Here is a 22,207-nt window from a genome sequence, read left to right as displayed (position 1 = left end):
TAAAAAGCTTAATCTATTTTTATTTGTCGGTTTAACTTACAGATTTAAGGCATCTCCCATCTCTTGTTATTGGCACACAGAACCTTCGATTACAATACATTCGCCTAAAACGCTTAACTGAGCATAATATCACGTTCAAATCATATGGAATGTTAGGTTTGCACAAACAACGGAATGCCGAAATACAATAAAATGTCCACGGGGAACAACTCCGCCAGTCACTCGTAACTCAATACTTGCCGGATTATAATATTAAATAAAAAATAATTCAAGACTAGAGCTTTTTTAAGTAAACGCGCCGTGAATTTATTTATTTACAGTGTTTTACAATTACATTTCATTTTTAACGTAAATAATGTTCCGTTTTGACACGAACTGAAAACGAAACGGCGATATTGGCACTGAGGCTGACTGCTCGCATCACATATATACAAAATAAGTTACGGTACTGTATAGACCTCGAATACTGCACGAAATACTGATAATTCACGACGATATTTAATATATTTGTTTTATAATAAAAATAAAATTAAAATGGACGCAAATAATTACCTTATTGCACGTAAATAAACAAAAAAATAAAATAAAAACTTTATACAGCGTGTTACTTACTGGCCTGGTCTCGGAATACCAATGGTCGATATCATCATAAGAATTACTTTTCGCATCAAATCTCACAAAACCGTTCCTGCATACTTTAGGCACTGGTTTTTTGCTAATAATATCAAAGCTAATTTTAATATTAAATTTTCGATATACACCTTACGATTAATTTTGATCGCGGACACACGCGAGCGCCCCGGCGACGCGGGACTAATATCAGATACAATATCAGTATGTGGATATGCTAATATGCGAAATCCAGACTAGGTACATATTTTTTCTAATTTACACCTCACGGGGATACAAAAGCTGCCTACGTCAAAACTACACTACGACGATATTTTTGTAAAAAATATCCACCATCTGATCTATTTTGTACAAAATGCATAATAGATTTACACGTACAGAACCGTCAGTTCAAATGTACACACGATTGAATAAAACTAATTATAACGGATGAATCGCGTATATTAATTATTTTTAAACATCCCGACGTTTCGAGCACTTTGCAGTGTTCGTTATATATATATGAGTCTACCCGTGACCACGAACACTGCAAAATGCTCGAAACGTCGGGATGTTTAAAAATAATTAATATACGCGATTCATCCGTTATAATTAGTTTTATTTAAATGTGTAATAATCGCGAAAATTTAAGACAACATTATGTACACACGATGCCCGGCGCGGGGCACCCCCTAACATATATTTGTACTGTGCACACGGCGCGGGGCTCACACGAGGTAGGCGCGGAAGCCCCCGGGCCGGCGCTACGAGCGGCGCGCGTCGGGGCTGAAGCGCACGCGCGCCGAGCCCGAGGCGGAGCCCGACGCCGACGCGTAGCTGCTGTCCGTGTCGCTGGCGGGGGCGGGCGGCGCCTTCTTGAGGCTGGAGCGCAGGCGCTCGCCGGGCCGGGGCGCCCAGTAGCGCTGCGACGGCGACGAGTCGCCGGCCGACGACTCGGACTCGTCGAAGGGGTCGGCGCGGTAGTAGAGGTCGAGCCGCTCGGGCGCCGGCTGGAAGTGCTCGCGGTAGTCGAGGTAGAGGTCGGCGAGGCGCGGCGAGGCCTGCGACGAGTGCGCCGTGCCGCGCCCCGACGTGGAGGCCGCCTGCGCCGACGCCGCGTACGACGACGGCGAGTCCGTGAAGCGCAGCGGCTTTTGCTCGTCCGTCTGCAGACTCGGCAGCTGGAACGTTACACACTCGTTAGGGGTTGTCCATTAATCACGTGATCTTTTTTTAGCATTTTTTGACCCCCCCTCCCCCATTGGTGATACGTACTGAGGTTTAAGACCACCCCCCCTCCCCCTTCTCAACATCACGTGTATTTTTAGTACCGACAACGAATCTTAAAATTTTCTGAATATTATCTTAATTTAAATACAGGTATAAATTATAATCTTATTTTATTCTGAAATTAAGGACCATATTTGTTTAAAAATCGCGCATTAGACGAAAAAATAAATACACGAGATATCTTACTACACCCCCCCTCCCCCTTGTGGTATTTTCGTGATTTTTATCAAACCCCTCCCCCCCTTTCAAGCCTCACGTGATTAATGGACAACCCCTTACAGACTTGTACGTCGGTTACGCGTTGCTCATTTATTACTCATCCGAATATAAAAAACCCATTGTACACTCGAATTGTTATTTAAGCGATTGTATTCAGTTACTTGAGTCGAGATGGCCCAGTGGTTAGAACGCGTACATCTTAACCGATGATTGCGGGTTCAAACCCAGGCAAGCACCGCTGATTCATGTGCTTAATTTGTCTTTATAATTCATCTCGTACTCGGCGGTGAAGGAAAACATCGTGAGGAAACCTGCATGTGACAAATTTCATAGAAATCCTGCCACTGTGTATTCCACCAACCCGCATTGGAACAGCGCGGTGGAATATGTTCCAAACCTCCTCAAAGGGAGAGGAGGCCTTCAGCCCAGCAGTGGGAATTTACAGGCTGTTGTTGTTGTTGTATTCAGTTACTTATATTCACAAAGCATGCAACGTCTCCGACTACAGGGGGCGTCTTACCGCGGCTCCAGTGAGAGCGTTGAGAGGCGCCCGCAAGTGCCGGGCGGGCCCGTGGTACGTATTGTGCGCGAACCCATAGCCCTCATACACAACTTCGGACTCCAGCTCCGGCCTGTGGACGACGATATATTATATAAAACTAGTGTTACGAGACTAACCTTATCCTTCAATACGGTTATGACATTTGATTCTATATCATAATTTATATCACAGTATTATTGCATATTATTAATATCGCAGGTGCTATTGAATTTACTTTATTATATATAATTATTATTGTAATTAATTGATCAATAATTTTTAGAACTGTAATTAATATTATTTTATATGGCATAGCATTTAATACTGGCATGTAACACTATTTCTTATTTTAAATATTATTGAGCTGTCATTATAAAACAATTGGACTATAGCGTGGGGCATTCTAACGAAAGATAGAGACATTGAAGCATCATTGTAAAACGATAATATTATTTTGGCCATCCCGAACTACTGAAGTAACACTAGCTTTTGCCCGCGACTTCGTTCGAGTGGACTTCAGGTTCGTCTAGTAATCGCTTCGTAAATAAGCCATTATTTCTCGTACAAAGTAAAGGATAAAAAATGGTTATTGTGAGTTATTCCTAAGAGATAAACATATACCATTTCACGGACTTTTTTGTAGACCTTTTTAAGTTGTACAATACTGTAGTACATTGTTTTGATCTATCTTGTAGGATTCAGTCAGCGTTTGCAATGTGAGCGCAAAAAATGTGTTTTTTTACGACCTCACATTAGAAACCTCAAAAATTGTAGCCTGTATTCTGATGTATAAGCTATATTGTGGTAAAGTTTCATTCAAATCCATTCACTAGTTTTTACGTGAAAGAGTAACAAACATCCATACATACAAACTTTCGCCTTTATAATAGTAGTAGGATTGTAAGCGTCAAGAGAAAAACAACCAGAGCCACTGAGATTCAAAAATTGGGCAAAAGGATCCCACGAGTGGGATGGCTGACCGGTGCGGCTGCAGAGCCATTGAGATTCAAAAATTGGGCAAAAGGACCCCGCGAGTGAGATGGGCGCTGACCGGTGCGGCTGCAGAGCCATTGAGATTCAAAAATTGGGCAAAAGGATCCCACGAGTGGGATGGCTGACCGGTGCGGCTGCAGCGTGGGATGCAGCGGGCTGACGTTGGACACGCGCAGGTCGTAGCCCGCCGCCACGCCGCCCAGAAGCGCCGCCAAGTTGTACAACACCAGTTCAATGATGCTCGGTTTCTTGTACTTGTAGCCTGCGGACAGACGGACGTATTACTGTCTTTTACTATTATTATTATATTATTTTGTTTAAAATAGTTATGTTTAAAAATAGTTTTTATTATTATGTCAATTTCCCTTTTGAATTATATTTTAAATGGAATTACTATTTTCGTGCTGATTTTTGTTTTTCCACAATTGATTCAACTATGAATGTTGTATGCAGTAAATAAAACGAGTTTTTAAAAAGAGCATGGAATCTTTAATTTATACACATAGTATGAACAGAAAAATAGTGCAGTGTTGAACAATTTTATCCGGGACTATTTAATCTATTATTATAAGCGACCCGCCCTAGCTTCACATAGGTGAAATTTATTGATAAAGAAAAATGATTTAAATATAATTTAGTAAAGTTTCAGAGATTACCCACTCCGTGTAATAAAATTAGTTAATTGTAATTAAAAAAATTGTGTCCAAACATTCGAACTTCGGAAGCACACTCAAAGACTCAGGTAATAATTAACAATACAACTCACTTTTATCGACTGACACAACATCTGATTTTGTCATAATTATTCATCAAGTTACAAAAAATCCTCAAGAATGGCGACACAAATACAAAATTGTGATGTCGGAATGCTTTTTTTTTTAAATCTGTCAAAATTACTATTGTAATTATGAACAAAAAATCAAAATTAAAAATATGTATAAATAAGTATAACTCACCTTCAGTACTGTATAGAGTGGGCATCGGTATGGTATAACGAGAAGACGAACTCAGGGGGTACTCGGGCCCCCAGTCGTCGGGACTGAAGTCTGTGTAAGGAAGAAAACAACCTATGTGAATGGAAAACATAGGTTAGTACTATAACTAGTGCGTGCTGTGTAAAAATGACTTCTGTGATAACATACATAAAGTTGAAAATTATTAAGCAAATTCTTTATAAAGTCCGTTTCAATAGCAATAAAAATACGTTAAATCGTCTCGATAAATGTCAAAAATATAACCTCAAAATTTAATTTGACAGTTTTTTTTTAATTTAATCGACAGTCGAAGACTCGTGTATATACGACATTGGATTTGTAATAAAACAATTGTTACCAATGGCATTGTCTACGTTTCGTACGGGTTGCATTGAAACGGACTGTTAAGTAGAAGCGTATTGTCAAATACATGAATATTATTTGTTTCATTCATGAATTCGTCAAGCCAGTTTATGAAAACTATTGGAACGATTTAACACGTTTTAAAGAACAGAGGAGTTATATGTTAGAGAATTTTATGTTATGTTAATACAAATATTATAAAATATCATTTCTGTAATTTAACATAATTTAATATTTGTCTTTTTAATAATCAAACAAATTCAAATAACTTTTTGTTTAAAATACAATCTTCAATTTAATAAAAAAAATTACTGACAAGTACTAAAATATACAATCGTAGAAAAAATACAATAATAACATTTCAGACATAACGGGAGATAAATTTGAATCTAAATTTAAGACATTTCAGACGAAAAACCACTTACATTTTTACATTCGAAATTTAAAAACAGAAAAAAAAATGTGTTAACACAAACGCTAAGGTCTACAGTGTTCATAACGTCACATGCTGTGTGTATAATCTATGGTCTACGCATGCCAAACAGTTCATTCTAAACAATCAGCAACATGGAGGACATGATATATGATATAATAATAAAACTATTATACTTACGTGTGCAAAATAAACTTTTCATGGCACTTATTATTTTTGTTAATCGTTATTTCTTATACTTAATCTTCGGATCTCCCCCGATTAAGTGGCCGGAGTGAGGCAAGCGCAAGCTGATTTTTATATTCACTTCAGTTTCACCCTTCACCGTTTTTTAATCTGTATTTTCATCGTTGACAGATAAAATACTTTCTCTCTCTCTCTTTCGTTTGATAAAGGGTTTGTTAGTTGCTATTTGATTAGTACACCCATGTTAAAAGAATACACCAGAGTCGATTTTATGGAAAAGGTTTATTTAATATATAAAAAAATACTAATTAATAATAACTATAGAGAACCAGATCACCGAAGAGTTTCTGTTTATAATCATTTACAAAGGGCATTCGTCTGTGTATTCTTATTCATAGTTCTAGACTTTATTAATCGACATAGGAGCCTCTAGTGTTGTCGCGTCCACCACCACAGGATGTTACCGTCGAATGTTACAGCGGAAAGATTTATTTGTACTATCATAAAGTTTCACCTACCGTCAATATTGAAAGCCTATACGATTCCATCGACTAAAATTATGAAATTATACCAAATTATTAAATTAAAAATAATAAGAAATCCCATAGACTTTCATTTACACGTCACCACAACGATTGTAAACATTTGAAAGCGTGCCACATGGTGATATGAGACGAAGCATATCATACGAACTAACAAATAAGTAAGTACGACAAATACATATATAGGTATAACTTATGACATATCGATTATAGCTTAACTATGAACTGAGAAGCATGCATAGCGCTTATCTTTAACTAACTATATAAAGACAGGCTGGAAGCAAACAAATGCTTACAATTTACAAAATAAAAAAAAAATCAAACGAATACAAAAAAAAAATCAACAGTTAATTCAAAATTCGAATATCACACGACAATCGTATCCAAGTCTTTCTAATTTTAAATAATAATTAAAAAAAAAAAAAAACTAAATTACATTGATATGTCTACAATCTGCAACAATTCACATTACGTACAGATTAAAATGCACTGTTTGTGACATGTCATCCAGTAAAATATAAAAAAAAAACAATCATTTTCATAGTAGTTTCTATTGCATTGTGATAAAGGCTATTTTCCTTCGATATAATATGTAAATTCAATCAAAATGTACTTACAGGGATATGGCAGACTATCTTGAGACGATCCTTTGCAGCAATAAAATAAAAGAAAAAAATAATGATAAAACCACAGATTAAACTGCAAAAGAATCACATCAAAATTTACTTTCGTGAAACAGTACCGTTGTCAGTTAAAATGTTTTTTTGAAATTGGCAAGACGTTAAATTATTTTCAGTCGACCGATTTTGATTCACATTTAAGTCTTTTGAGATAAATATCTAAATAAACTAACCTAAGTTTATTACACATTAACCAAAAATTTGAGATTTTCTTTATGCGATTTCGATTTTTAATCAAAAAAGCCATTTCTATATGAACACAAATCGCTGATATCTATGTAACTACGTACACTTCGTCAAATAATAACATAGTCTTAACATTAAATTACATCTAGTGAGATAAATGCGGCGTAAATCATAGTATTACAGATTAAACAAACATTTTTGACTTCATGCATTTTTTACAAAATTTTTTTATTCAAATCCAATTGCTACTTATTCTATTTGACAAATATAAAATCGATTATGCCCGTTTCAATTAGCTTTGCTACACGTTTTGAATGGAAGGTATATCAAATATTTTTTTTATTAAATTTATTACAAAACTTATTTGCGTGTTGCAGCGACTTATTGGAGAATGGAAGACCATCACATTCGACAGATATAGATTTTAAAGCTAGTCCTAAGTAAACCTAAGAAAAATAAGTCTTTTTTTATTTATTTTTTATTCTTAATCTACATTACGTACTAATATCAAATCCATGGAACTTCGTTTACTATTATATATACAGATTAAAAACGACGGCCGGGGACGAGTACCGCCGGAACGGGCCGAGTCGACGTGCAAGATTTAAATGTCAACGGAGCCTCTACGCGGTACCGTCACGTCACGTGACGTCACGCGGCGCTAGTCGTCCCGCAGCAGCTCGGCCGTGTCGGGGGCGAGCCCGCCGGCCACGGCGCGCAGGCCGGCCAGGCTGTTGGAGCGGATGGTCTTGAGGAAGTTGCGCTTGTCGGGCTTGCGCGGCGCGTCGAACACCGTGCCGTAGTGCGGCGGCGTGGCGGGCGGCGTGGCGGGCGGCGACGCGGGCGGCCCGGCGGCCGAGCACAGCAGGAAGCGGTGTCGTCGCGGCTCGCGCTCGCGCAGCAGGTCGTCGTGGCTGCCGCTGCGCCTCTTGCCGAGGTCCGCCTTCGGCGCGCGGACTTGCGACTTCGATTTGCGGGGCTTTCGCTTCGGCTCCTCGGGCGCGCCTAACGCTAAGCCTGCGGCCCGGGTTTTGGTTACTTTTTGTTATGCGTCGACTCGCCGCTCCGGCCGGGACCGTCGGCGTCTCGGCGGCGCTCGCATCGGTCGGGGGTCGGGGGCGAGTCGAGAGACAGGGTACATTCTAGATAAACGAGCTACGCAACGTGCGACCTGTAAACGTCCCTGCGCGGGGTGGGGGGGGTGTTACCTGGCAGCGGGTGGCGGGGCGCGGCGTGCGGCGGCAGGTGCGGCGCGGAGGTGGAGGGGCGGTGCGCGCGCGGCCGCAGCGCGGGCAGCGGCAGGTGGGCGCGCGCGCGCTGGTGGCCGGTGGACGGGCCCCACGTCTTGCCCTTCACGCCGTCCGCCGGCACTGCGGGCACCACACTAGCGTCAGCGACTGACACTCGACACTACTATCTGTCCAGTCGATGGAGCGGACCTCTCACACGTAAGATTAAAAATCTAAAGCTTGACGTCAGAGTGCGTTCGGTGGAGGACCGATCGATCTCTGCCTTCGGGGAGCACTAGGCGAGCTAGAGGCCCATGGAAAAATTAAAAAAAATATCTGACTTACGTGACTCAAACCTTGTCATAACAGGTCTAAAATATCTGACTTACGTGACTGATCATGTCCCTGACCCTGTCATACCAGGTCTATTAATCCAATGAGTACAATTAGCAGAGACATTACCAGTGAACGTCGGTCGAAAAGGATATACTAACGCGCGATGGCCCTCATGATGGCGGGCGACCCGGGCGGGGTGTCCTTGGCGACGGCCACCAGCTGCTTGACGCTGCACTCGTCCTCGGACGGCCGCACGGTCAGCGTGTGCCGGAAGTCGAGCGGCGAGGAGATCGTATCCTTCTTGAGCAACTTTATCTTACTGAATTTGCCTGGAACGTGAATTAGCTACGTCACCGGGAGGACTTGGGACAGTGAGCTCAACTCTTCTAAAGTGCTTTTTCGTAGATATATCTGTATGAATGGACATATGCCAATTTTTTATGTATCAGAGTCTTAGAACCAGGTTGATCACTGCAATGTGTTGTCAACTGCAAATAAATTTGTATCAACACAGAAACCTAGTTAATCATTGTTTTTGGTTAAATAAATACTTCTTCAAACAATAGCTGTATAGACTTAGTAAAGAAAATATCTAAACTATAGTTTTCTGATTCAGTACTGAGTCATGGGGAATTAATTGTCCATGTATTATACAAAAACCTCCCTCCATCAAAATGTGTGGCATAATTTTAAAGATATAGGCATAATTTCAATTTTCCCAGTGGTTAGAACGCGTGCATCTTAACCGATGATTGCGGGTTCAAACTCAGGCAAGCACCGCTGATTCATGTGCTTAATTTGTCTTTATAATTCATCTCGTGCTCAGCGGTGAAGGAAACCTGCATGTGACAAATTTCATAGAAATTCTGCCACATGTGTATTCCACCAACCCGCATTGGAACAGCGTGGTGGAATATGTTACAAACCTTCTCCTCAAAGGGAGAGGAGGCCTTTAGCCCAGCAGTGGGAATTTACAGGCTGTTGTTGTTGTTGTTGTAGGCATAATTAGGGACAGACAGCGGTAAGATTCTTTGTTTTACAATGATTAGTAAAAGGTGTGGTACCATACCTTTTCTTTTATTAGGCTGCGGCGGCTGACTGTGCGACATGTTGCTCGCAACGATAAGTATGTGCAACTCCCTCGCTGCCAGATCGATCTCCCTCATCTCTAGCTCTCTCTCTTTCTGCGCCAGATTCTGCTCGACTAGACGTTGTTGTAACTGAGCACGGGTCAGTTCTTCCTCGCGACAACGAAGCTCCTGGAATTTATTCGATACTAAATTTAAGATTGAGCCTTTAAAAATCTGGCGAGCTTATGTTAAACTACAATAAGGTATGAAATCTAAGAAATATTGAGGAGTCCATTGCAGTGCGGTTTCTGGCTACATATCCAGCCCAATCCATCTTATCTTTCTCCAATGATACCATTATCATTAAAAGCGTCAACAATTTTGTGGCTGATGATTTCTCTCTGACTAACCTCAGTCAAGGCAACACTTCTCAAGAGAGACATTGTAACAAGACACGTAGAAAGTATTTTGTCCGAGGCATATTACAGTGCCCAATTTTATCAATAAACACATGCGTACTCCCTATTTCATAAAGAAACCCTTACAAGCTTATCAACCTTATAAGCTCATCGAAAGGACAAGGGTAACGATGATGATATTATATTCTCTAAACTGATTTCACATTTCACCCACTGCGACCATTATCATGGCTTATATTATAGTTTAGTGTTCGCACAAACACAGAAGCACTCTTTCCTTAATCACGTTTGTGAGAGTAATGGGACGGCAAATCTTTCGCGATTGGAAAGAGTTCAGGTGCAATACTAACACACACACACTTACAACTTTAGAGACTCCCATTTATTACTGAAAACTTTTCAAACGTTTTATTATCCCAGCATATGATTTGAATCCAAAATATATAATAACTAGAACAACTACATACTAAAATAATAAAAATATGTAACAAAATAACGTAGAAAACAACTCAAGTTTATATCAATATTGAACACTAACCTCTTCAATAGTTCTGCATTCCTATGTAAGCATTTTGAGGAAAAACAAAGCCCGGCGTTAATAATACGAACTAATGTATAAAAACATTCGCAGACATTCGAGTATTTCTTGTAATATGAAATCAATACCACCAGTAGCATTCCACGCCACTCATTATGATATACCAATGTTATATTTAAAGCCATTATATGCATTTTATACGATAATATCAAATTATTTTGGTGTGTAAATTCCAAATATACCCTATATGATATCCATCCAGCTTCACACGGGTTTTCACACAACTTTTGAACAACAGACATAAAAGCAAATTTTCTAATTTTTTGAACTAGCCAAGTTGAAATTCTCGGCTCTCCTCTAGTATAATCAACAATATAATAAGAAAAGATTTGACTGCAAATTGGCACGATATAATTGGTCCAAAAATTGATTAGTCCATAGATTTACAACAAATCTAGTATCAGAATTTAAGTCAATTTAAAACAAATAACGAACCTTCTCTTTTCTTCTGAGATCACGCAAAACTTCTTCGATCTCGAGCCTCCAACCATCTTGCATCGTGTGGAAGGATTCGTGAGGCGCTCGTGTGAACTCCGACTGCCTGATCCTCTCCAACTGAGTCAGGATCTCGGGGAACAAGGGCCGTTCGCGAGGATTGGAAAGCCAGCACGCTATAATATAATGCATATATATTTAGCACTAGCTTTGCTCGTGACATAATACGCACTTGAATTTAACAAAAAAAATAGTTGTAGTCTAAGCTACTCCCTATTATATCAGTTATCTGCCAGTGAAGGTCCCGTCAAAATAGGTCCAGCTGTTCCGGAGACAGACAGACAAAAAATGGTATTTGCACCCTATAAACATACATATGCATTGAGTTAAAAGGACTATTAAAATATAATTAATAATTACAAACAGACACTCCAATATTATTATATGCATAGAAGAATAAACAATAATTTTGGTTTTCATATTCAAGAGTTGTTCTGCCAAGTCAATTTCACTGGAAGATAAATTCAAAGGCTACATGGGTTTGCGTTGTGTGGCTAAAGTTTCCGAAACTAATAAGGGAGAGTAGGGTAAAAGGTCTTGACGGTTAAGCATATGATAACTGCACATAAATCTGATAGCGTTATAATTAATCTCACATCTCTGACCATTATAGCGAGGGTATAATGGGGGCGACAACCCTTTACGTAAAACGTTTTAATAACTCAGGAGGGTATGTTTATGGAATTTAAACTGTACATTTTTTATGATATAGGGACGGGCTCTCCTGATGTTAATACGCCAGCTCCCAGACATTGGCGCTGTTAGAAATATTAACCATACCTTACATCGCCAATATACCACTAATCTTGGCGGTAAGGCTTTGTGCTAGCCCGTCTGGGTAAGTACCACCCACTCATCAGTTATTCTACCGCCAAACAACAGTACTCAGTATTGTTGTGTTCCGGTTTGAAGGGTGAGTGAGCCAGTGTAACTACAGGCACAAGGGATACAATATCTTAGTTCCCAAGGTTGGTGGCGCATTGATGATTTAAGGAATGGTTAATATTTCGTACAGCGTCATTGTCTATGGGTAATGGTGACCACTTACCATCAGGTGGCCCATATGCTCATCCGTCAACCTATACCATAAAGAAAAGAAAAATCTAGGAAAGTGTAATATTAGTAAAGTTCTTTGTGCCTGAAGTTATGTATGCATAAGCTTATTATAATATATTTGTTATGGTAAGCGAATCCTTTTTTGAATATAGTAAACAGACTTTAAATTATATTTCTAACTTGTTACTACTACATATTGCACACCTAATAAATCCATTTCGTTTAATGTCATTCAATTGTAATTAAGATCACTTCTACAGGTTACATTATCAAACAATTCATTCGTAAGTCATATTTTTTAGTGAGACTACACCCAATATATGATAGTCTGTCTCGTGTTCATTGCAGCAGCTTGGTGGCATAAGCTCCAAGCCTTTTCCTTAAGAGAAGATATATAGTTTTCGTAACATACATTACACTTTTTTTATTTTATTATATATTGATCCGGCAAATGGACTAATTGATGGCAATTAGTCAATGTACCACCAATAATGGGAGCTAAGATGTTATGCCCCCTGTATACTGTAACTAAACACACACATAGACCAAAAACACAACTATCCTAATTACTGTTTGAAAATAGAACATGCAGCAGATGGGCTTACACAAAGGCCTACCACTAAATTAAATGTTGTAAAGATTCTAGGCGATATATATCTTCCTACCTTCCATCAACACCCTCCATGGTTCTGGACACGTGCTCGGTATGGGCAGCGTGAGCTTGTTCACCGCGACGCCGTAAGCCACGGCTAGCGCATCGATCCCCTTGTACGGCGTTTCGCCCGTCAGCAGTTCCCATAGAAGCACACCGTAGGACCACACGTCGGACGCGTGCGAGAAGGTCGAGTTTTTTATCACCTTTAATGAAAACATATAATACGTTGAAATCATTTACTAATATTATGAATATATGTATGTATTTATGTATAAATGTATAAGTCAATAGAAATTTATCAAATGATACATAGTTTTTAAATTCATCTATGTATATTGTGCAGTTGTTCAAATAATCTATCCAATCGAAATAGGAAGAAAGTTAATAAAAACCCTTAAATTTACGCATTTCATACGATGCGAATAACTTAGCTCATTTTTATTTATATAATACTACACCAATACACTTAACTTCTTGTATCGACTTTATTTAGTCCAATTTCGTCGACTTTTAAAATACCTTCTTTTCGCAAATCCATAGTGAATAACATAGATTAATCAAGCTCTCGACCAATGACATCCCCGCCATTTTGCTGTCAAATATTGTATATTAAGTTTTTTCTTCTCATGGTTGAAATAGTGCATTACTATTTACATCAATTTTAATTTTACTTGCAATACTCCGATAGTTCTCGTCTACATTCAAACCATCAAATCCCTAATTACCTATACTCCAGCCACATTCGATCTTGAATTTTAGTAAACAAACCATGTGTCATCGTAATTAGGGTTGATACACTCTTAATAAAAAATAATAATAATTATAATTACAACTATATTCATTATAACACAATTTCCGGTTTAAACGCAAAAAATTTACTTTAATACAGAATCCAAAAATTTTATTTAGCCGGTCAATACATAATTTATATGAAAATGAGCTTAAAATAAAAGTTTAAAAATTTTTAATTACCACTATAATATAACTACAAAACTAACAACCCTATATTTTAATACTGACGTAAAGAAATCGCAAGTTTGTAACATTTGGAGTGTTTTTTAAGCAATTGGCAGATTTAGGAAGGTATATAATAGCGATACAGGCTTTTCGTAATTGGTCGTGTATATTTTTAGTCGTATTATAATGGTAGTATAACCACAACAGGTTAAGAATGTTAACATTACACACAACGTTTCATTACACATAGATTAAAAAAAAGACATCTTGTTTTGGCTAGCATAAATATAGCACTAAAATCACTGTTTCAAATTAATCTTAATGAGTCCTGTCGTTTGGAAAGCTATAGATAAATTTAATAAAGCGAATTATATAACTACGAGGTAATTTCTGATATCATTTTTCATTATTTTAAAAATGGAGGTATTATTTTTGAGATCTACATTATTCCAGATGATCATAAGTATTATAATTATAACCAAGAATGCGCTTAGTCCTTTGTCTTAAATATTTTATAATTAATCATCAAATTTAATTTTTATTACCACCAAAAATAATTGTTGTACATATTTTTAAAAATGTTTTGAGCATCTGCCTGACGTTGGTTGCTAAGGAACGCTTTGTTATTAAACATTCCACATCGAATTTGGCTGGAGTATAATATCATTTATCAAGCTCTCGACCAATAGTATCGCACCAATTTGCTGTCAAATGCTATTTTTTGGCATTTGTAATCAAGTGATTGGAATATACTTTAGTTGAATAGGGTTACGGCTACTATAAAATAATTTTCTATTTAAAATATTAATAACTTTTATTTGTGTTAATGCGCGTTGTAACATTTTTACGCAATAAGGTCTATTAAAGATAATAGATACTAATTATTGTCAATGACACGGCCAGAACAATATAATTTTAATGTAAGTCATATTAAGTTAATTCGATTTATTCGAAACTTATACAATTATCGGGAGTTGCGTGAAGGTTTCTGTCATAATATTAACTACACATTTACTTGTGGGCAAGTGAAGTATATATTATACTAGAAACCCGCTCCGGCTTCGCACGGGCAAAACTGATGCTAAATATACTACAAAATTTGTTTATTTACGACACCACATTAGAAACTTTTAAAATTATCAGTGTTTGTTTACTACATTGTCCATGTATTATATACAAAAACGAATCTCGAATCACTCTATCTATTAAAAAATGCATCAAAATCCGTTGCGTAATTTTAAAGATCTAAGCATAAACACAAATAAATAAATATAAATAAATTTGTGTATGTTTACATTGGGTAAACATCAGTTCATCATCAGTCAGGGGCCATCTGAAAATCAGTGCTGTGCATTAGCACAGCTTATACTGAGATGAACCCTTGCTACCTACACTGTATTCTTTAAATTTAATTATTTTCTTCTGTATAATCTATGTAATGTATGTGTGTAGCAAAATAAATGATTTAAATACGGAGAGACATATATAAACAACTTTGTTTTATACTATGTAATGATGATAAGGTAATCTTATGTACTATATTCTCATCGAATAAAGAATAATGATAAACAAACCTAAAATTTGTATGATCTAGGCTAGTTGCTCATTGCTCAGCTACATTGTACACTAGCATAAACTCTTGATTAATATAACTTTGTTTAAATTACAACGCTATTTAAATGAACAACTTACATGCACTCACATTATTTTACTGTTATTATTGTGAAATCAGTTAAATGCCAAAACGCCAAATCTGGCAAATCCATACAAAATATCACAGAAATAAAGCGACCAATAATATCGCTGCAATTCGACTGAAAATTTTATTTAACCCTTTTCCTCTTGTAATTCCAGGCGTTTTGTTAGGGGTTATGTATGTTTATTATATAATGTGCGACATAAACAAAACGCCAGCCAGTTGTTAATAAAAAATGCATTGCAATGAGTGCTGTGATATTAATTTAGTACTGATACATAAATAAATAAATATGGGACAACATCACATATATTACATTGATCCCAATGTAGTAGTAGCTAAAGCACTTGTGTTATGGAAAATCAGTAACAACGATACCACAAACACCCAGACCCAAGGCAACATAGAAGACTTGTGAATTTTCTACACCGACTTGGCCGGGAATCGAACCCGGGACCTCGGAGTGGCGTACCCATGAAAATGTACACTCTACTCGACCACGGAGGTCGTTTTAGTACTGAATAGTATTTACACATACACAAACATTTTTCAGTTACATAACAAGAGACTATCTTGGCATTTTACCGTCATTGTTGTCGTCATTACTAATTGGATATAAATTACGTAAACAATAACTGTTTTCAACGATACGAGATATTTTTATAACAAATATCCTCAATATTAATTTTGTAAACACTTTTTCACGAGCTGACCCAGTGGTTAGAACACATGTGTCTTAACCGATAATTGCGAGTTCAAACCCAGACAAGCACCACTGAATATTAGTACTTGTGTTTATAATCCATCTCGTGCTCGGTGGTGTGTCTAATTTCATAGAAATTCTGCCACATGTGTATTCGACCAACCCGCACTGGAACAGCGTATTGGAATATGTTCCAAAACCCTCTCCTTAATGGAAGAAGAGGCCTTATCTCAGCAGTGGGAAATTTACAGGCTGTTACTTTACTTTACTTTTACTTTATGGTTGATGCAGTGTTAGAGGATATATGTTACAAAGCCAATTATAGCCAATAACTCTGATTACCTATCGTATTTTTTTCGATATATCGAAATATTCGATGCCCGGGCGAGGCGATGTAGAAAAAGTTCATAAGTTTGTTTAAAAATTTTAAATATTGATTTTTCGTTATTAGTTTCTTTATATTAATTGCTCTGGTAATAATTACCTCGGGCGGCATCCAGGCGTAGGTACCAGCGGCTGACATCCTGGTGGTCTTGTACACTTCTCGGGCCAGGCCGAAATCCGTTATTTTGAGGGTCTTGTCTTCGAGATTATCATCAGGCAGTATAGTTTCGCTGAGCAGAACTGTAACAAAATGGTAATTTACTATTAATCAAATGAAGTAAACATAAATACTTTATTTAACATATTCGGTAATTAAAGTGGTGTAAAAGAGTAACTACTGAGTTTATTTTCGGTTCTTCCCAGTGGAACACTGTAACATGACGATTAAAAGTGTTTAATGAGCCTACTTGATTACAAAATATTATGATTGTATTGAATGTACGTATAAAAACAACTGCGATATCGTATCATTATAAATCTCTAGGTAAAGGAAGATTTCCAAGATAGCAAATCTCAATGTTTACGGATTAAAATATGAGAAAAATTATTAAGTATATTTTTATTTTTAATTTATTTCATATTTATCTTAACTAATATTATAAATGCCAAAGTAACTATGCCTGTCTGTTTCTCTTTCACAACCCAATCACAAAACCGATTTTGAGGTAATTTGGAAGCGAGCTTGAACTTTGAAGTACATGGGCTACGTTTTTCCTTGCATTTTTTTATGTTTAGAACTGACAACTCATACATAAAACACAAGCGAAGCCGCAAGGACAACTAGTACCTTTAAAATATTTTTTGCAATCTAATATCTTTTTTTTTAGAAAAGCACCATAAGTTAAGACTACATCAAACTGTTAATGTGTAATATTAAATTCTTCTTCAGTTATTTATGTATCCATACATATATTACAGATTTAATTCACTTAAGAGAACGTTTTAACAAGACTATATCGTTACTTTGGCTAGGTTAGGCACTTTGAAATCTTTCCAAAAAGATCGTTATCCAAACAACTAACACTATTTTACTAAAAAAACTCAACTCAAGTAACGTTTAAATGCTGGTTATAAAAATTGTATCAACATTGATTAAATCATGTGGTACAGACGTAGGTTTGCAGTGGGTTGGACTTAAAACGTCTGCGTGACCTAAATGTTTGCATGAGGGTGTTTTATGAGGTAACTCTATTGATTGCATGCCATGGTCCAACTACAAATGAACTTTTGCACAACAGCAGAATATTGTTAGTATGCTTTTAAATATTTTTCATGCAATTGGGTTGTATGTAGGCGTAATGGACGTACCATATAAATCGATCTTGAAATAAAAATTTTTAAAGTCATTAGATGTTCTATAGTTAAATAGCAATGTTTAGTATTCATGTGCTTCGGTTTGAAAGGTGAGTGAGCTGGTGGAACTACATGCACAGGTTATAGCACCTTAGTACAAAGGGTGGTGGCCCATTGACTATGTAATGAATGGCTAACATTTTTCACAGCGACAATGTCTATAGGCGTTTGTTGGTTTACCACCAGATGGCAAATTTGTCCGTCCGCCATTTTATTTCATAAAAATAGTTGAGTATTTCATTGACGTACATTTGTGGTATTGACGAAAAATGTATGACTCTTGAACTTTAGCTTGAAAGCTGTTTCTTTCCTATTACTGGCATTGGAAATCGATTTGTGACATTTAGGTCAAATGTTAGAACCGTACTAAACTTAGGTGACCTAACTGTAAAAGTCTTAACAGCCCGCCAACATAAGTGTACTATTTCGAAATATTGCATTTATTTTTATTATTAGATAAAACGCCACAGTAACAATAAATCAAAGTACCTGTACATAAAGAAGGCTTTCAACAAACAATTTTGGATTGTCATTTTACAGTACCAAATTAAACGAAGAATTGCGGACGAGCATATGGGCCACCTGATTGTAAGTGGTCACCACTGCCTATTGGCGCTGTTAGAAATATTATACACTACTGAGTACTGTTGCTTGGCCTTAGAATATCTGATGAGTGGGTGTTATCTACTTGATTGGCTTGCACAAAGCCCTACCAAGTAAAAGATTAAAAATAAATGTATTTATATGGAAATATGTCAGTATTAAATAAACGCCTAAACAATTCTTATCAAAATTGATAACATGCTACAAATACACGGTATAATATACATGGTAGCGTGTGGCCACGTGAACTATTAAAAAATCATAAAGAGCCGAAGAAAAGTGACCTTCGGAAACGGCGAGGCGTATTTCCCGTAACGTTTCGTTACGTGACCGGCAACGTAAGCCGCTTTACGATCCGCCCCGCTCGCTTCATTGAAAATTAAGATCCTCACTCGTTATTTATGAGAAAGGTTTCAGCGCATTGTTAAACAAATATAAAAATAGCTAGCTGTTATCCGCGACTTTGCTGGAGTAAAAAATATGAATATATTTTCAAATTAACTTAAAGCCTTATCTCTTGGGTTACAAAACTTTTTTCCAATTAAAAATTAGCTGATATCCTTTCTCAGGGCTAGACTATTTAGGTAGAAAATTTTATTTAAACCGTTCAGATAGTTGCGGCGTGAAAATGAGACAGACGGAGTAACTTTCGCATTTATGATAATATTATGGAAGTATGGATAAGTATGGATTAAATATCTGCGTTCTAATTTTAAATTAAAGCATCAGCTTGCTTAGATAAATGACATTTCCAACTTATTCCAATTTCATTCTTCGATGCTAACTCACGTCTCTTGCCATATTTTACAACTGTAACTGTTATATAACTGTCGGAAAGATGATCATCCCTATAACCACTGTCTGCACGTAAGTTACTAGTAGTCACCCGCGCTTCGTTCGCATTTGAGGGTACTGGTTGTCATGTGTTAGGCAAAAAAGTAGCCTATATCCTTTGTTGGAGTTCATGTTTGCTCCATAGCATATTTCATGAAATTCGGTTCAGCGGTTTGATTTTTGATTACCTACCCGTCCGATTCAGCGCTATTCATCGGTACTAAGATGTTATGAGCCCGTAATTACTGGCCGAGTAACCTTTCAAACGGGAATACAGAATTACACGCATTGATGTTTGGGGAGGAGGGGTTAGAATAATTGACGAGTGGGCGTTATTTATCCAGCTGAGCTTGCACGAGCTACAATCTGTATGAACGCGAATAAAATAATTAAGCACGTGTAACATTTGGACACGCGATCGTTGCTTATGGTACAAGTACTTAGTAGAACTTGTATTATTGTATTCCGATTTGAAGACTGAATGAGCCTGTGTTAAAATATACACAAGGAACGTAACTTCTTACTTCTCAATGTGATATTTGAGAGAGATGGTTGCGTGTTCAAACCCAGGAAAGCACCAATGAATATGCATGTGTTTAATTTGTGTTTATAATTCAATTCGTGTGGTTGTGTCTAATTTTCATAGAAATTCTGCAACATGTGTATTCCACCAACCCGTATTGGAACAGCATGTTGGAAAATTTTCCAATACTTTCTCCTCAAAGGGAGAAGACTCAAAAGTGGGAAATTTACAGGCTGTTGATGATGTGATATAGTGATAGTTAATGATTAATTTTCCTGAAATATGATATATTTGCCTATGACGTCAATGATCACTAACTATATGGCAGTCCTATGGCCTAATGTTTCGTCAAAATAAAAAATTAAGCGCACTAACATTTGTTAAATTTTAAGTTTTGGTCAAACGCAATTTAAAGAACCTTCTAGAAACATCAAGACTCGTATTCCAATTAGGCGTAACGTCAGTTCACAAAACGATTATTGTCAAATATCATTACAGTTCATCAACCGTTAATACATCGCCGGCAACGTGTCCCGGCGAGCTGTATTACCATATCTCGGAAGGAGTCGCACGTGATTTCGATTCATACGTCCATCACGGTGTTTCACAAAGAACCAGCGGCGCCTGTCCGACTGTTCACGTGACGGCTGATCTCGATGCTTTAATAGGATTACGGTATAGTACGACACAACTTCGATGTAGCATCGGCAAAATTCGTAAAACCGATCACATCCGAATTGCTAACCCAAATTATCAATATTTATTTCTTAAGTGGATATGATCTTTACACAAACGTAAAAAATTTGTAATATCATATGACCGAATATATAAGTCAATTTGAACTCGAACTGACGCGATAATATATAGCGAGGAATAGCGTCGAACGGCGCGATAGGGAGCTATTTATATCGGTAGTAAAAAATCAGAGTAATCGGTTTTATTGAATTTGCCGATGCTACACCTAAGTTGTGTCGTACTGTACGTACCGATTTTAACTTCAAACTTGTTATAACCATCGGTATTGTGTAAGATCACAGATACACGTTCTATTGAAGATATCCTTTTATGTGGATTTGTTGAAAGTAAAATATACTTATTGAATTTATAAGTAAAATCAGCCACGTCTATCAGCCAAACCCATAAACCAACGCGGTGGAATAACCTTTACAGGTTTTTCTCAAAAGGATAAGCCTAGTAATGGGACATTAGATTAGCGATTGTCAATTTCCGTTTTGTACTCTAACCAGTTATTAAATCGGTAATAATAACCAAACCGCAGATTATTATCAAATGATAAAGCATTTAGAAACAAAGAATTTCTTTGTGACACAAAACTATAGGTATAATTTATCCAGCCGAGGCTTTTATTCTTCAACCGCCATAAATCATTAAGCATTCATTAAAGATCTTTACTTCCCTCACTCACTCAACGTAATCGCTCAGTCAGACGCAATAATTGTAGTACCGGCCAGAAATGTTGAAACACACAATCTGACAGAAACCAGTTCCACCCATTAATATATGAAGACATTTCCATTTCTTGGACAAAGTGAAAATCCGTCATGGGGCTCCGTAATCAGTAAATGGATAATATCCATAAATTTTTCATCGGTGATTTTAATTTGGGTACTTTAACGTCAGAAAGTCACCATTTTAGGGCATCGGTTATAAGCGACGCTGCCTTAGCAGTCTACAAAGCCGTAATCAATTATTTTTAAACGATTTATAAGAATTCAGCTCTTACCATAATGGTCGCAACGATATAGCTCGGATCATTACAAAGTAAAATCTTATAAATACATAAACAATGACCACTTTATTTACGTCGATAAATGTTATCTGAAACTATGAACTGAACTCTTTTGAACAGAATTAGGCAACATACAAACAGAATTAAAAATAAACTTCGTCTATGAATAATTCAATAAATTTATGGTATCGTTATCATTACATAGGACCTACAAAACAAAGTCGCTTAAAGCAGTTTGTCCCTAAGTATGTTTAGATCTTTTGAATCACACAACGGATTTTAAGCAGTTTTTTTAATAGATAGAGATTTAGGAGGAAGGTTGTACATAATATAATATATTAAAGAAACAAGAAAAAATCAAACGAAGCCGGGGCGGATCGCTATTTATAGAAGCAGTCAAGTGGATCAATTAAAAATCGACGTGATTGAGAAATAGCATTGAATATATAAACCTGGAGAATGATTAAGATGGGAATGCCATATAAAGCATATATTACAAATTCCCAATATATTCCGCAAACCTGACATTA

General features: G+C 37.0%; 1 protein-coding gene across 4 annotated transcripts in view; it reads right to left on the bottom strand.

The window, feature by feature from the left end:
* LOC124535779 (mitogen-activated protein kinase kinase kinase) overlaps positions 1-22,207 on the bottom strand; it is a 74,492-nt gene continuing 52,285 nt past the window's right edge. The window contains exons 2-12 of one of the 4 annotated variants that reach the window (XM_047112110.1): positions 16,715-16,854; positions 12,885-13,077; positions 11,104-11,279; positions 10,609-10,629; positions 9,651-9,840; positions 8,740-8,910; positions 8,225-8,386; positions 4,609-4,719; positions 3,779-3,914; positions 2,639-2,750; positions 1-1,790 (exon numbers count right to left, since the gene is read on the bottom strand). In XM_047112110.1, coding sequence (XP_046968066.1) covers positions 1,374-1,790; positions 2,639-2,750; positions 3,779-3,914; positions 4,609-4,719; positions 8,225-8,386; positions 8,740-8,910; positions 9,651-9,840; positions 10,609-10,629; positions 11,104-11,279; positions 12,885-13,077; positions 16,715-16,854 — 1,829 coding nt within the window. In that variant the 3' untranslated portion in view covers positions 1-1,373. Of the gene's footprint in view, positions 1,791-2,638; positions 2,751-3,778; positions 3,915-4,608; positions 4,720-5,871; positions 8,034-8,224; positions 8,387-8,739; positions 8,911-9,650; positions 9,841-10,608; positions 10,630-11,103; positions 11,280-12,884; positions 13,078-16,714; positions 16,855-22,207 lie in introns of those variants that run through there. The other 3 variants (XM_047112112.1, XM_047112111.1, XM_047112113.1) reach the window with 3 other exon arrangements.

The sequence above is a fragment of the Vanessa cardui genome, chromosome 15 (assembly GCF_905220365.1).
Source record: "Vanessa cardui chromosome 15, ilVanCard2.1, whole genome shotgun sequence".
NCBI classification, from domain to species: Eukaryota; Metazoa; Arthropoda; class Insecta; order Lepidoptera; family Nymphalidae; genus Vanessa; species Vanessa cardui.
Note: the sequence above shows the minus strand (reverse complement) of the source record. Positions and strands in the feature narration are given on the sequence as shown.